This window comes from Panthera pardus, unplaced genomic scaffold (assembly GCF_024362965.1).
Source record: "Panthera pardus isolate Hobbes unplaced genomic scaffold, ASM2436296v1 HiC_scaffold_4, whole genome shotgun sequence".
NCBI lineage: Eukaryota > Metazoa > Chordata > Mammalia > Carnivora > Felidae > Panthera > Panthera pardus.
Window position 1 is genome coordinate 20,720,031 of NW_026526969.1, and position 14,510 is coordinate 20,734,540.

Below are 14,510 nucleotides of genomic sequence, written 5' to 3' on the forward strand. Positions count from 1 at the left end.
TGAACCCTTGCAGCAAGGAAGGATTTATGCATCACTTGTGCAGTTTTATTTCAATTTTTTTAATTTTTTTTTTTTTTTTTGAGACAGAGAGAATGGGCACGAGCAGGGGAGGGGCAGAGAGAGGGAGACAAAAGGTGCAAAGTAGGCTCCACGCTGATGGCAGAGCCCGATGTGGGGCTATAACTCACAAACTTCAAGATCATGACCTGGACTGAAGTCAGACACTTAACCGACTGAACCACCCAGGTGCCCTAACTTGTGCAGTTTTAAAAAGAACACATTCTTGGGAAGCCTGGGTGGATCAGTCGGTTGAATGTCTGACTCTTGATTTCAGCTCAGGTCATGATCCCACAGTTCGGGTTCGAGACCCGCATCAGGCTCTGTGCTAACAGTGCAGAGGCTGCTTGGGGTTCTCTCTCCTCTCTCTGCCCCTCTCCCGCTTGCTCACATGCATGCTCGCTCTCTCTCAAAATAAACATTAAAAAATAAAAAGCACATTCCTTAAGGATTTTGAAGTGGGAAACAGAAAACTTTTTCTCAAGCACATGGCATCATACTTGGTGGACAGAGAAGGTGCTTAATAAAGAGATAAAGCAGCAGATTGTAGGACGGGCCATATCCGTGGGCTCCATCAGGGTTTTCCGTGAGCACAGAGCAAGGTGGGATGCTTCTCAGGTAGGGACTCAGGGTACCACCTCCTTCCCACTTACCCCTCTTGTTCTGTTTGAAACGTTTACTGCCCACGCCTCCTGTGTCCACAGCCCTGACTGCCCAGCCCTCCTCCCTCCCCATTCCCTGGGGGCCTCGCTCACCAGCAGTTTCTGGTACTTGGCCTGGAGGTCGCTGTTCTCCTGCGGACAGAGTCGAGCGAATGGGTTGAGGTGGGGGCCGCAGGCGTGAGCCCCTCCCTCCCCAGGTCCAGGCCCGCTCCACCACTGTGCACACCTTGCCCCCGTCCTTGGCCAGGTGGGGCCCGATGGCCTTGACCTCATTGTGGAAGATATTGTGGTGCTCCACCTGCTGATCAACCAGCGGCAGGTCTGTCCCAAAGTTCTGGCTGCTCAGTTTGTCCTGGGAGGGTGGAGAGGACCGGCAGAGGGTGGGCGAGGGCCGGGGGACTCACAGCCCCCCCCTCCCCCACCAAGAACCAAGGAGGGAGCCAAGGGTCCCTGGGAGAGATGCAGGGAGACACTGTCCCCTTTACCACAGTGTCCTCTCACTGAATCTCACTGTCACCTCTGAGGCCCACACGGTTGTTTCCATTGCACACGTGGGGAAACAGAGGCCTGGCCCAGGTCAGGCCACTGAGAGAAGACCACTGGCTCCAGCAGCCACGCTTCTCCGTGGCGGAGGGCATAGGAAGGACAGCAGCCGGCCGCTCCTTCTAGCCAGCCAGGACCCCAACGACCAGAGCTGGAGGACAATTGCAGGACGGTCCCCATCTCCACCACTTCTGCTGGGTGACCCTGGGCGAGACGCTACACCTCTCTGAGCCTTGCCCTTTTCCCCGATACAGATGTCGGGAAACATCAGGAACACCACACTCAGAGGCAGGACCGTGGTACCCATTACATGGCGGGGTCCACCCCGCCCACAGCTGAAGCCTGGGCCGTACCAGCTTTTCATCCACCAGCGCCGCCCAGTTGACCTGGGGGTCTACCTCCTTCACCACCAGGTTGTATATCTGCTTGTGTTTCCCGCGGAGGTTGGTCACACGCTCCTTCAGCTGACGGATGCTGAGTGGGAAGAATGGCCATGCTAGTCAGTGGGGCCAGTTGGTAGGCCCTCTGCCCATGTCCCTTCCCCCAACAGGGGCCTCATACCCCAGACCCCAGCCTGGGGCTTTCTGCTTAGTGGCCTGGAGGCACAGGATGACCCGGCAGCCTTGGGTTCCAGTCACTGATACCCTCCCTCATCCTTCCTTCCCCTATCAGCATTTCCCCAGGGCCTACAGTGTGCCCAGAACCATAGAAGGTTCTGGAAGAAATGATCAGGTTCACTGCTCTCTGGAGCCTCCCAGCGAGCGGGAACCACAGGGGTGGTGTGGACCGTGACAGGAACAGCACAGGGGGTTGTGGGGGCATCAAGAGACCCTTGCTCCTGCCAGGGTGGGGAGTGCAGAACAAGGTGGGAGGCACCGTGGGTGCCGACCTATCCACATCTGTACTGAGGGGAGAGCCATGAGCACGGGAAGCTGGCTGGGGCGTCAGGCAGTGTGACAGAGTGCTCAAGAGCTTGGAGGTTAGACAGCATGGTGGTCAGGGAGCTGTGGTCACACTATGACCAGAACAGCCTGGGCCTCAGTTTCCCTGACTACAAAATGGGTTGTCATGAGGATAACACGAAGTGTTTGGCATGTGTGTGGCATCCACTTAGCCCTCAGTAAACCCTGACTTGGGCTCTGGGATGCTGAGCAAGCCTGCAGTCCTCCTGCCCTGTGTCAGGAACGCAAAGCGGAGGGGACCTACTCTTCGGCAATCATGTCTCCTTGGGGATGCTTCATGTGCTTGGCGATGGCCGCGTCTGCCTCCAGCACGTACAGTAGCTTCTCGGAATCCGACACCTTCTGCAGGGTCGTGTCCCGGTGCTCAGGCTGTCTGCCCTCCTGCAGCCGGGCCAGGTCCTGTGACAGTCAAGACAGAGAGGCAGACAGCAGATGGGGATTCAGTGGGTGTGGTGGGGGTGGGAGGATAAGGAGGAGACAGCCAGCACGGGGCCCCCTGGTCCTGCCTCGCCTCTCCTCTGCCTCTCAACAAACAGCCCAAGTGCCCACTTTTGGGGGCTCTGACACATAGCTGCAAATGAAGAGGCACAGCCTTGCTCAGCCCCGTCAGGGAGACCACCAGGTCAAGAGATAAGCCTCACAAAGGTGACTACAAGTTCGAACATGTCAGTGTTTCCCAAGTAAACACACCAGAGGTTGAATAGCGGGGACCTGCTTTTATTTGTTTTTTAGTTTTATTTTTGCGAGACAGAGAAAGAGACCACACATGTGCACACGGGGGAAGGGCAGAGCAATCTACATTCAGCTCAGAGCCCCATGTGGGGCTCCATCTCATGACCGTGATATCATGACCTGAGCTGAAATCAAGAATCAGAAACTTAACTGACTGAGCCACCAGGTGCCCTGGGGACCTACTTTAAGATCCAATGGTCAGTGAGCCTCCTGGGAGGTTATGACACCAGCTAAGAACTAAGGATGAAAGAAAAGAGTGTTCTAGGCAGAGGGAACAGCCTGTGCAAAGGCTCTGAGGCAGGAAAGGGCAAGCACATGGCTGGAAGGCAGGCCGGAGGAGGAAGTGGGAAGGGCACCAAGCAAAAAGGCCCCTCTGTGTCCTTAAAGGCAAAGCCTTAGGGCTCTACAGGGTAGGAGCGGAGCCTAAGAGGGCAGTGAAGTCAGAAGTCAGGCAGTCAGGAGTTGTGACAGGGCCAGGTGGGAGCTGAGGGTGGCCGATGCTGGGGTGGCATCTGCAGAAATGGTGAGAGTAAACAAAGGGTGGATATTTGGAAGGTACAATCAGTGTCGCCGATGAGCCCAGGGTCTCTGCTTGTTTAGGGAAGAATAACGAACTGGCAGTCAGGACAGCAGGTGTCTAAACATAGCCTATGAATTCACTTAGTCAACATTCCTGAAGCCCAGCCACATGCTGTGTGGGGCTCCAGGGACCCCAGGCCAGCGGGAACGCCTGCGCTGTTGAGTTACCGGAAGTAACACGGGGGGGCCCCCAGAGGAGCCAGTGCCCTCCCCAGCTGGGCCTCAGGGCCCCCGTTGCTGCCACGGGGATAAGGGAGAGGCGTCCAAGTGAACTGAGGAATTTCTCACCTCTAAAAAGATGGATCCACCGACAGGCTCTGTCAGGGATGAGCCTTGGGGACTGCAAAGCAAGAGAAGCCAAAGGCCACATGGTGTGGGGCTGTGCTTGTGTGAACTGTCCTGGATCGGCTAATCCATAGAGACAGAGTAGATGAGCGGTTGCCAGTGGCTCAGGTGGAAACAGGAACTAACAGTAAATGAGCACAAGGGATCTTATTTGGGGGTGAAAATGTTCTAAAACCCGTTTATGGAAACGGCCGCACCACTCAGTGAAGTTACTAAAAATCGATGCATCGTAAACCTGGAGCGAGAGCATTTTGACATGTAAACTCCGCCTCAGATCAGCCTGTTACAGAAGCAAAAGTGAGTGGAGGTGATGTGGTGCCTGGTCCAGAGAGCCCTCGGAGGAAGGAAGAAAAGGTGTTCAGCCCATGCGTCCCCGCCCAACTCCAGGAAGACGGAGGGGCGAGTGGGGCCAGGCGCCCGGAGGGGCTTGAGTCTGGCCAGTTAAAAAAAAAAAAAAAATACAACAAAACATCACGGTTCTTGGCTCGGATGGAATTTTATCCACTCTATCATTTGCAGCAGACCTGCAGCTCTCCTGGGCACTTACAGTGTCAAAGATTAATTTTGCAAAAGGGGGAAGTAAATTAATCATTACCTCATTCATGCAAGTGCTGTGTGGGAATGCAGGCCTGCTTGAAACATGGCAGCTGGGATGAGAAAGAGAACATCTAGCTGAGAGATGCCATGTAGGAGTTCAAGAGTTCACAGTCGGGCAAAACAGATCGATGGTGATAGGGGTCAGCCTGGTGGTTACCTCTGGGGGATGTGGATTGGGAAGGTCACAAGCCAGCTCTCCGGACATGTTCTCTATCTTCACCTGAGCAGTGGTCACACGGTTACTTTCTATATACCTTACAGAATGTATAGCTCAAGTAAAAGGTTTTTACAAGTAAAAACAAATTATACGGACTGATGTATCTAATAAATGACACAGGGCGCCTGGGTGTCTCAGTCGGTTAAGCATCTAACTCTTGATTCGGCTCAGGTCGCGATCTCAGTGTTCCTGAGTTCAAGCCCCATGTTGGGCTCTGTGCTGACAAGTGCAGAGCCTGCTTGAGATTCTGTCTGTCTCTCCCTCTCTGCCCCTCCCCTGCTCATGCTCTGCCTCTGTCGAAAATAAATAAATGTTAAAAAAAATTTTTTATTAAAAAAAATTATACACGTGCTGATGGTCAGATGAGTGATAAAGCAAATCTAGCAGATGTTACTGGTGGAATCTGGGGAGGAGAGATATGGATGCTCTCTGTGAAACTCTTTCAACTTCCTCCACTTTTAAAAGTTTGGCATAAAAGGTCACATGTGGTCATGTTGTACGATTCTGTTTATATGAAATATACAGAAGTAAATCCATAGACACAGAAAGCAGATTAGGGTTTCTGGGGGCTGCAGGGAAGGGGAACAGGGAGCGACTGCTTTGGGTATGGGATTCCCTTTGGGGGAACAGAAATGTCTTAGAAACAGACAGACGTGGTAGGGGTCCAAATACCACTGACTTATATCCTTTAAATGGTTAATTTTATGTTATGTGACTCTCACTTCAATTTAAGAAAACAGGAAAATTCAAGAGAATTTTTGGGTAATTAAACAGTGATGTTTTCTTCTGAGAAATGATAGGAAGGAAGGAAAGAAGAAAGAAAAAGATTAGTTCCTATGGTCATCAGAACACAGTTTCTTTTATCAGGTGTGTTCATTTGAAGTTAAAAAACAGTTCAAAATTATTCCCCAGGCACATCCTTGTTACCATGAGTCATTAAGCAAATAAAATCAGAGCACTAGACCCTCCTATTCACACACGCACGCCTGCGTGCACGCATGGGAAAAGGTCAAAAGATACACCAAAATGTTAATAGCTGATCAATTTCTCTGGTGGTGGAATTATACATGATTTTAATTTGCTTTGTTATACTTGTTTGTTGGTTCTGAAATATTTGTAACAAACCCATATTCCTTTTATTAGGACAAAATTAGGACACACCCAAAAAGCTGTTTTCATTTAGGAAATAAAATAGCACGACACCATATGAAGAGAGGAGTAAAGATTCCTGGGATGCCTGGGTGGCTCATTGGTTAAGTGTCTGACTTCGGCTCAGGTCATAATCTCAGGGTCCTGAGTTCAAGCCCCATATCGGGCTCTGGTGTTGACAGTGTGGAGCCTGCTTGGGATTCTCTCTCTCCCCTCTCCCCCTCTGTCCCTCCCCTGCTCTGTCAAAATAAATAGATAAGCTTAAAAAAAAAAAGATTAAGGGGCATCTGGGTGGCTCAAACTATTAAGTGTCTGAAGAGTTCTAGCTGTGGCTCCCTCTCTCTGCCCCAACCCTGCTAATGCCGTCTCTCTCTCTCTCTCTCTGTCTCTCTGTCTCTCTCTCTCAAAAATAAAACAAAAGGGGAAAAAAATTAAAAAAAAAAAACAAAACTACAGAGGAGCTGGGACAGAGCTGCGGCCTGAACAAAAAGCTAGCAGCGGGGGAGGGTGGACACCTGCATGGTCACAGGGAGGGACAGCTCCCCCGTGACCTGTCCACCTTCCATCCCCAACTCCGCTGGAACCGCCTCTTGGTCACGCTCCTGGGTAGGAATGCAGATGAAATACAGACCATCCAGTTAAGTTCATATTCCAGATAAATGATGGATAACTTTGTATTATAAGTATATCCCATAGTGTTCTCAAAGTCAAATTTAACTGGATGTTCAGTATTCTTGTTTTCTAAATCTGGCAACCAGACCTCTGGGATGCTTCTTGGGCTAGCTCTGTCACTGACTGGTCACCCTCGCCCTCTCTGAACCTCAGTTTCTCCAGCTACAAAATGGGTATAGGCTCAACCACACTGGGCTGGTGGGGGGCTCAAAGAGAAGATGATTGGGGGCGCCTGGGTGGCTAAGTCGGCTGAGCGTCCAACTCTTGATTTCGGTTCAGTTCATGATCCCAGGGTTTTGGGGATCAAACCCCATATCGGGCTCTGTGTTGACAGCATGGAACCTGCTTGGGATTCCCTCTCTCTCCCTCTCAAAATAAATAAACTTAAAAAAGAGAGACAGAGGGGCGCCTGGGTGGCTCAGTCGGTTAAGCGTCCGACTTCGGCTCAGGCCATGATCTCACGGTCCGTGAGTTCGAGCCCCGCGTTGGGCTCTGTGCTGACAGCTCAGAGCTTGGAGCCTGCTTTAGATTCTGTGTCTCCCTCTCTCTCTGACCCTCCCCCATTCATGCTCTGTGTCTCTCTGTCTCAAAAATAAATAAACATTAAAAAATTAAAAAAAAAAAGAGAGAAGATGATCATCTTGGCAGCTCACAGGTGTGGGGGCAGCTCCAATGTCCCACACAGTACAGACTCCTCAGAAGAGTATGGCTCAGAGCAGTTGTTAGCCCATGTCACAGACGAGGAAACTGAGACATAGACAGGGAACATGATTTTCCCAGCTTTCTCTCCTCTGCAAGAGGAGGATAGCACGCAACTAAGGAGTGGCAGGTGTAGTATAAGAAGAATAAGGATATGATGATAATATTGAGCCCTGAAGTACACCTGTTTAATCTCATCGAATCTTTACAGCAGCCCGGAGGTGGGGATGATCCCTCTTACCCTCTCAGAGGGAATCACATGCACAGAGAGGTAACGTGACTTGCCCAAGGTCACACAGTAAGTGGCAAAGCTGGGATCCCAAGCAGGGCCTGGCTCCTGAGACCACGATTCTCCTCCAGATAGGGTTCATAAACTGCAGGAACTTGGCCCCCAGGGTTGGGGGCACTGATGGGTGCCCATTATCAACAGCAATAATGACGTTTCTCCATCTCAGCACTACTGACATTTGGGGTTTGATCACTCTGTGTGGGGGGCCGTCCTGTGCCCTGTAGGGTGTTTATCGGCATCCCTGGCCCCCACCCACTAGATGCCCAACCACCACACTCCCCAAGTTGTGACGGCTAAAAATGTCTCCAGATATGTCCGCGTGTTCTCCGGGGGGGGGGGGGGGGGGGGGGGGACAGAATCCACCCCACCCCCACCCCCTGGTGAGAACCACTGGATCAGACGAGACTGGCGGCACAGGGGGACACAGGGGGGCACAGGGGGGCACTCACACTCTGCATCTTGGCCTCCGTGTCCACGATGTTCTTCTCCACCTGGTCGGCATTTTTCTGCAACTGCTCGATCAGATCGGACAGCTCCTTGTTAGAGATGCTGTGGGCACAAGACAGGAGGTGGGCCAGGGTCCCCACCAGCCTCAGAGGGAGCTCCCCCACCCCCGCCCTGGGGTGACATCACTAAAGCCACAGAGATGAGGCAGCATGGGGCAAGGGCTTCTATTTTTCCATGTTGGCAGAACACCCTCACTGTGTTCTTTTTTCCCCGTTTTTTACTGAGATAGAATTCACATACCATAAAATTCAACCTTTCAAAACCTCTAATTCAGTGGGTTTTAGCGTACTCACAAGGTTACACAGCTATCATCGCTATCTAGTTCCAGAACATTTTTGTCACCCCAAAAGAAACCCCATTAGCAGCCACTCCCCATTGTCTCTCCCCCCAGCCCCCACTACTCTACTTTCTATCCCTATAGATTTGCCTCTTCTAGACATCTCACACAAATGCGATCGTATAATGTATCTGGCTTCTTTTACTTAGCATGGTATTTCTGAGGTTCATTCAGGTTATAGCACATGACATTCCTTTTTATGGCTGAATAAGGTTCCACTGCATGAATAGATCACATTTTGTTTATCTAGTCCTCAGTTGATGGACATTTGAGTTGTTTCCACCTTTTGGCCATTAGGAATCATGCTGCTGTGAACATTCCGACCCAAGTTTTCATGCAAGCTATTGAGGATTAATTATCTGGCACTTTCAATCTATGCACTCAGAATAAACTCTACGGAAACACAATGACATTACGTTCTACCTGGACACTTGGTCGCCTGCACACATCAAAGCCTAACCCTGCCCTCTCTTGCTGAAAAGCGGGCCTTGGCATGTATCATGATCAAGTCAGAGCTGGGTTAGCACCAAACTGAGACTTGAAATCAGAAGAGTTTTCTGATTCCACATAGCTTTCTGGGTGGGGTGTTAGAACGGGAGGGAGGTTGTGCAGGCAAAGAGCTGGGCACCTATTCGGTCCCAAACGTTTGTGGTTATAGTTGTTAAGGAGCGTTACTGATGTGTACGCAGCCCCGCCTCTATTGTTGTTTTCCTTCAACAAAGAAAGAAACAGGGGCGCCTGGGTGGCTCAGTCGGTTAAGTGTCCGACTTCGGCTCAGGTCACGATCTCGCGGTCCGTGGGTTCGAGCCCCGCGTCAGGCTCTGGGCAGATGGCTCAGAGCCTGGAGCCTGTTTCCGATTCTGTGTCTCCCTCTGTCTATGCCCCTCCCCCGTTCATGCCCTGTCTCTCTCTGTCTCAAAAATAAATAAACGTTAAAAAAAAAAAAATTTAAGAAAAAAACAAAGGAAGAAACAAAAAACAGAGAGGGAATGCAACTTGGCCAATGTCACCCAGCCAGTCAGTAATGGTCAAGATTAGCACTTAATTCCCCAATCTCCATTGAAAACCCTTTTGTAATGACTCCACAGAGGAGCCCAGGCAGCCCAGAACCCAGAAGTTTCATTCCACCTGCACACATTAAGCGCCTACTGTATGCCAGGCCCAGCACTGCACACAGACAAAGCCTCACCCTCTGAGAGGTCACCCCGCTAGATGGGGAGGAAATCAGCATTTACAAAAATAGTCACAAGATTGAGATAGAGGGCTAGGGATGCTCAGAGGAGCCTCCTGGCTGGTGGGTGGGGATGGGACTGGTCACTGAAGGCTTCCTGAAAGAGGTATGGGGGCTAGGTTCTGAAGAATGAGGAAGAGTTTGGGGTCTAGGCATGTCCCTCGAGGTGGGTCAGCCCAGGGCAGGTCAGGCCACCCCCTCTTCAGAGTGGAATTTCCAAATCAAGGCCTGGGACCCACCTACTGTGGCATGAAACATTCAGATTCCCAAGCCCTAACCCAGACCCTCTGAATCTGCATCTCCAGAGCTGGGCCCGGGAAGGTGTATTACTGCTTTTGCTTATACAGGTTCTCCAGGGGACACTGATACCCCCAGATTTCAGGGTCCACCACTGCAGGTATTACTGGTACGGGTGGGGGGAGAGCCGAGGAGGGGGTCAGAGACTGGCACAGGAAACAAAACCTGTGAGCCTGTCCATCCATGCCTCAAACCCTGCCTGAGAGCCTGCTCTGTGCCAGGCCTGGACACACAGGAACCAGGGGAAAGAAACAAGACCCAGGCTGCACCCTCTGCTAAGTCAATCAAGGAGGCAGCCTTTCCTAAAGTAGGGTCCCAGAAACCCCAGTCCTGTAAATCACTCCTAGAACAAAGGCTTTGTCAGTCAAGGCAGTTAGGAAAACCTGGCCCCTCTAGAAGTCCATGAGCCAGTAAAGGCTCTGAGCAGTCCTGCAGCACAGAAAGGTGGTATTCAGCGGAGAAGGCAAGGAAGGCTGAGAAGAAAGGAGTATGTGTAGAGGATCCCAGTAAGGAAGGGCTACCAGGTCATGGGCTGAGCCCAGAACCCCCACGGCCTGGCTTGTCAGACCACGTGGGGAACATGAGCATTTCCAGGCCCCTCCCCACATAGAACCACTGATCCTCAGCCTGGCCTGCTGCACTCAGATGGAGTGAATCTGAACCCAAAGAGTTAACCCATGACTGCTCGAGCCAGCATGGGGAAGGTGCAATGTGGAGTAGGTGGGAGCCTTCGGCCTGGCCCAGCCCCACCTCAGGACATGCGGCCAGCTCCCAAACCAGGCCCTTCATTGACTGGGCAGTGTGAGGAAAGCGCCTCCTGGACCCTGCCTTGGGCCCTGCCTGGACCCAGCCAAAGCCCAGCACCACAAGGGGACAAAGGAGGGGGTCGAACAGCCAGTCCCGGGAACCTGGTGTTCCTGGCAGAGAAGAGAGGAGGGTTCAGTGGGAGCTTCTGGCCAGACAGGCATGAGTTCCAAGTCCAGAGAGGGCATTTTCTGCTTGGACCATCTCAGGCAAGCGCCTTTCCCTCGAGGTGCCTCAGTTTACCCATCTGTTAACAGGAGATGACCACCAAGGCATCACGGTAATGTGACGATGCACATGCTTCACCAGACATCAGGCATGTTCACAGGCACCGCCTCGACAACACCCTCACCCCAAGCCCCTGGGAAGGTTTGTGTGACACTTTATGGATAGGTTATAGGAAACCAAGGTTCAGAGATGTCAAGGTGCTTGCCCAGCGTTACACAGCTTGTGAATGAGGCTCCCAGACTCTCTTCTCAGGCAGTCTTGCTCCACAGGCCACTTTGTCAAACACTGGGCTCACAGTTCCTCACAGGGGCACTGGGAAAAAAGTCACAAGCCAACCTCCAGCAACAACTGCTGTCCCCAAAATACTACGAGCTCAGATTTACTTTCCACACGCCAGGCTCTCCACTCATTTCTTACTTAATTTTCATGACAACTCTGGGAGGTAAGTGTTGGCCCAGTGGGTAATCATCTTATTATCCCCACTTTGCAGGTGTGGAATCTGAGGACCAACGAGTTTCAGTAACTTTCCTAAAGTCACACAGTAATTAAGTGTTAGAGCCAGGATTCCAACCCAGGCAGGCCCCCAAGTCGATGCCTTTAATGACCCCATGTGACAATCCTACAGGACTGCCAGCACATCCTAGGCATGTAACAGATGAACTTACAATGCCAAGTGCCCTAGGCCACAATGGGATATCACTTCTCACCCACTAAAAAGGTAATAATCAAAAAGACCGTAACGATTTGGTGACAAGGATACAGAGAAATCAGAACCCTTGCTCACAGCTCGTGGGAACTGTAAAATGGTGGGGCTGCTTTGGAAATTCTGGAAGTTGCTCCCTCAAAAAGTTAAACCTATGGGCGCCTGGGTGGCTCAGTCAGTTGAGCATCCGACTTTGGATGAGATCATGATCTCACGGTTTGTGAGTTCGATCCCCGTGTCAGGCTCTGTGCTGACTGCTTGGAGCCTGGAGCCTACTTCCGATTCTCTGTCTCCCTCTCTTTATCTTCCCCTCCCCCGGTCATGCTCTGTCTCTCAAAAAATAAATAATCGTTAAAAAAATTTAAAAAACAAAACGAAAACAAAAGTTAAACATAAAGTTGCCACATGACCCAGCAATTCCATTCCTAAGTATCTTCCCAAAAGAAATTAAAACATAGGTCCACATGAAAACTTGAATCAAACACAAATGTTCATAATAGCACTATTGACAAGAGCCCCCAAATGGAAAAAACACAAATGTTCATCAACTGATGAATGGATACACAAAATGTGGAAGATTCATACAATGGAATAGTACTTAGCATAAAAAGGAGGCACAAACTGACACCTGCTAGAGCGTGGATGAACTGCAAAACCATCACACTGATAGGAGATAGACACAAAATGTCACATACAGTATGACTCCATCTATATGAAGTATCTAGAATAGGCCAATCCATAGAAGCAGAAAGCGTATTAGTGGCTGCCCAGGCTGAGTGGGGGCGAGGGGGTGGGCAGGAGGGCCGTCAAATAAGCTCTGAAGGGTTATGGGGTATCTTTTTGGGGTGATGAAAATATTCTAAAGCTGGTTGTGGTGATAGTTGTGTAATTAAAAACCACTTAAATGTACACCTTAAACGAGTAAATGGTACAGTATGTGGGTTATCTCTCAATAAAGCTGATACCAGGGCACTGGGTGGCTTAGCTGGTTAAGGGTCCAACTTTGGCTCAGGTCATGATCACACGGCTCATGAGTTTGAGCCCCGCATCGGCCTCTCTGCTGTCAGCACAGAGCCCGCTTTAGATCCTCTGTCCCCCTTTCTCTCTGTCCCTCCCCTCTTGTCTCTCTGTCCCTCCCCCACTCTTGCATGCTCTCAAAAATAAACATTGAAAAATAAATAAGTAAATAAATAAAACTGAAAACAAAAATATTGTCAAGTGCCATTTTTAAGTGATAGGGACGTGTTTCTTCTTCTGCCAACCTCTGAGCCCTCCTGCCTTTTATCCTGTTTTCCATGAAAGCTAGACCAGTTCCAGGCTATGCTCAGCTGTGTGGAAGATGCTAGTTAACACACAGAGTCCACCACTTGCCCATCAGTGCTAAGCAAGTCACATACAGATTCGTTTCTTTAATCCTACCAGAGCCTGCAGTAGCAATGTTCTCCAATTTTACAGATGGGGAAACTGAGGCACAAAGTGATTCAATAACTTGGCCACAGTCTGATTGCCAGAAAACAAGGAGAGCTGGGGTTCTAAGCCAGGCCTCTGGAACACAGTCCTAGCACTTTTGCCTTGTGGGTTTGGATCCTGAATGAGAAGCCCCATAAGATCCTGCATTTTGGCCAGGAGAGCCCAGGGCACTGTTCTTCTGAGAGCTCAAAGCCTCCTGCCAGGAGTGCAGGAATGTGGGCAGGTCAGGAACTTGCAGGGAGGGGGCACAGATCCCCAAAGGGCTGGGAACTGGCCTGGCAGGTCCAGCTTTTCATCTCACTAATAAGCCCCACCGGGGCAGCCAGATGGGGCATCAGCCTGACTGATGGAGACCAAGATACAGCCCTTCCCCACCACCCCCGTCCAGTCCTGTTGCACCCACAGAGATGACAATCACCAGCTGAGCCAGGAAAGCTGAGGTGCCCCCACCCCGGAAAAGGCAGGCAGGTCTGAGTGACAGGCTTAGAGAGGGACACACCCAGCCTCCTTCTACTTACTCAGAAGTTTAACATGGACACAGGTTCTCAGGGCAGTGGCCTTTGGCACTAGAAGGTGTCTGGGAAGCCATCCAGCCCCACCTGCTCATTACACAGACGAGCAAACCATGGCCCTCGGAAGCAAAGGCCCCTACCCAAACTCATAGAGGAGGTGGCCGGTATCTGGAGCCAGGTAGGGTTCAAATCCTGACTGTGCCAACCATTGGTATAACCTTGGAGAAACTGCTTGATGTTCCCGAACCTCTGTTTCACCATCTGTAAAATGGGAATAGTCCATCCTCCCTAGCTGAGTGAGGTGGGTGGGGGAGGGTCAGGAACATTTCTAGAAACACCTGAATTGAGTTTCAAAGACCATTTTGGGGTTCATGGACCGAGCTAGAGGTTCAGGGAAGCCTCTGGAGTCCCCAAAGCAGATCAGAGATCATTTAGGTGCACGAGTGGGGTGTCCCTGGTTTCACCAGCGCCTAATCAGTATCTGGTGCCTAGGAGACGTTTAAACAGTACTCGTTCAGTGAAGGAACTCAAATTATCCAGCACATCGCAGGGGCCTCACGAATGGTGAGGATGACCATTCATTCACACAACACGTGTTCATTGCACTTGTACTCCCCACGGTGGGGGTGCCAGTCACAATGCTCCTGAGCCCTCACACCACTCCCCGAGCTGTGCACACAGACTCCTGCTGCCAGTGGCACTTGGTTCTGTAGAACAGGTTCCTTCTGAAAAATCAGTAAGTTCACAGTGGAAAGGACAGAGGCCATGTCGACAGGGTAGAACTCCCGACACTGGGTACCAAGGAGGACACAAGATTGCTTCCAAGGAACCCTTTCCAATATATGACCTCCACCTCATGGCGGGGAGCCAGCAGACAAGCCCAGACTGCGGGACGGTCTACAAAACACCTGACCAGCC

The 14,510-nt window shown here is 50.9% G+C and overlaps 1 protein-coding gene across 2 annotated transcripts in view; it reads right to left on the reverse strand.

The window, feature by feature from the left end:
* PPL (periplakin) overlaps nucleotides 1-14,510 on the reverse strand; it is a 46,204-nt gene that overhangs the window by 16,758 nt on the left and 14,936 nt on the right. For both annotated transcript variants that reach the window (XM_053894016.1, XM_053894015.1), the window contains exons 2-6: nucleotides 7,953-8,052; nucleotides 2,469-2,623; nucleotides 1,616-1,736; nucleotides 946-1,071; nucleotides 813-851 (exon numbers count right to left, since the gene is read on the reverse strand). In XM_053894016.1, coding sequence (XP_053749991.1) covers nucleotides 813-851; nucleotides 946-1,071; nucleotides 1,616-1,736; nucleotides 2,469-2,623; nucleotides 7,953-8,052 — 541 coding nt within the window. The remainder of the gene's footprint in view (nucleotides 1-812; nucleotides 852-945; nucleotides 1,072-1,615; nucleotides 1,737-2,468; nucleotides 2,624-7,952; nucleotides 8,053-14,510) is intronic.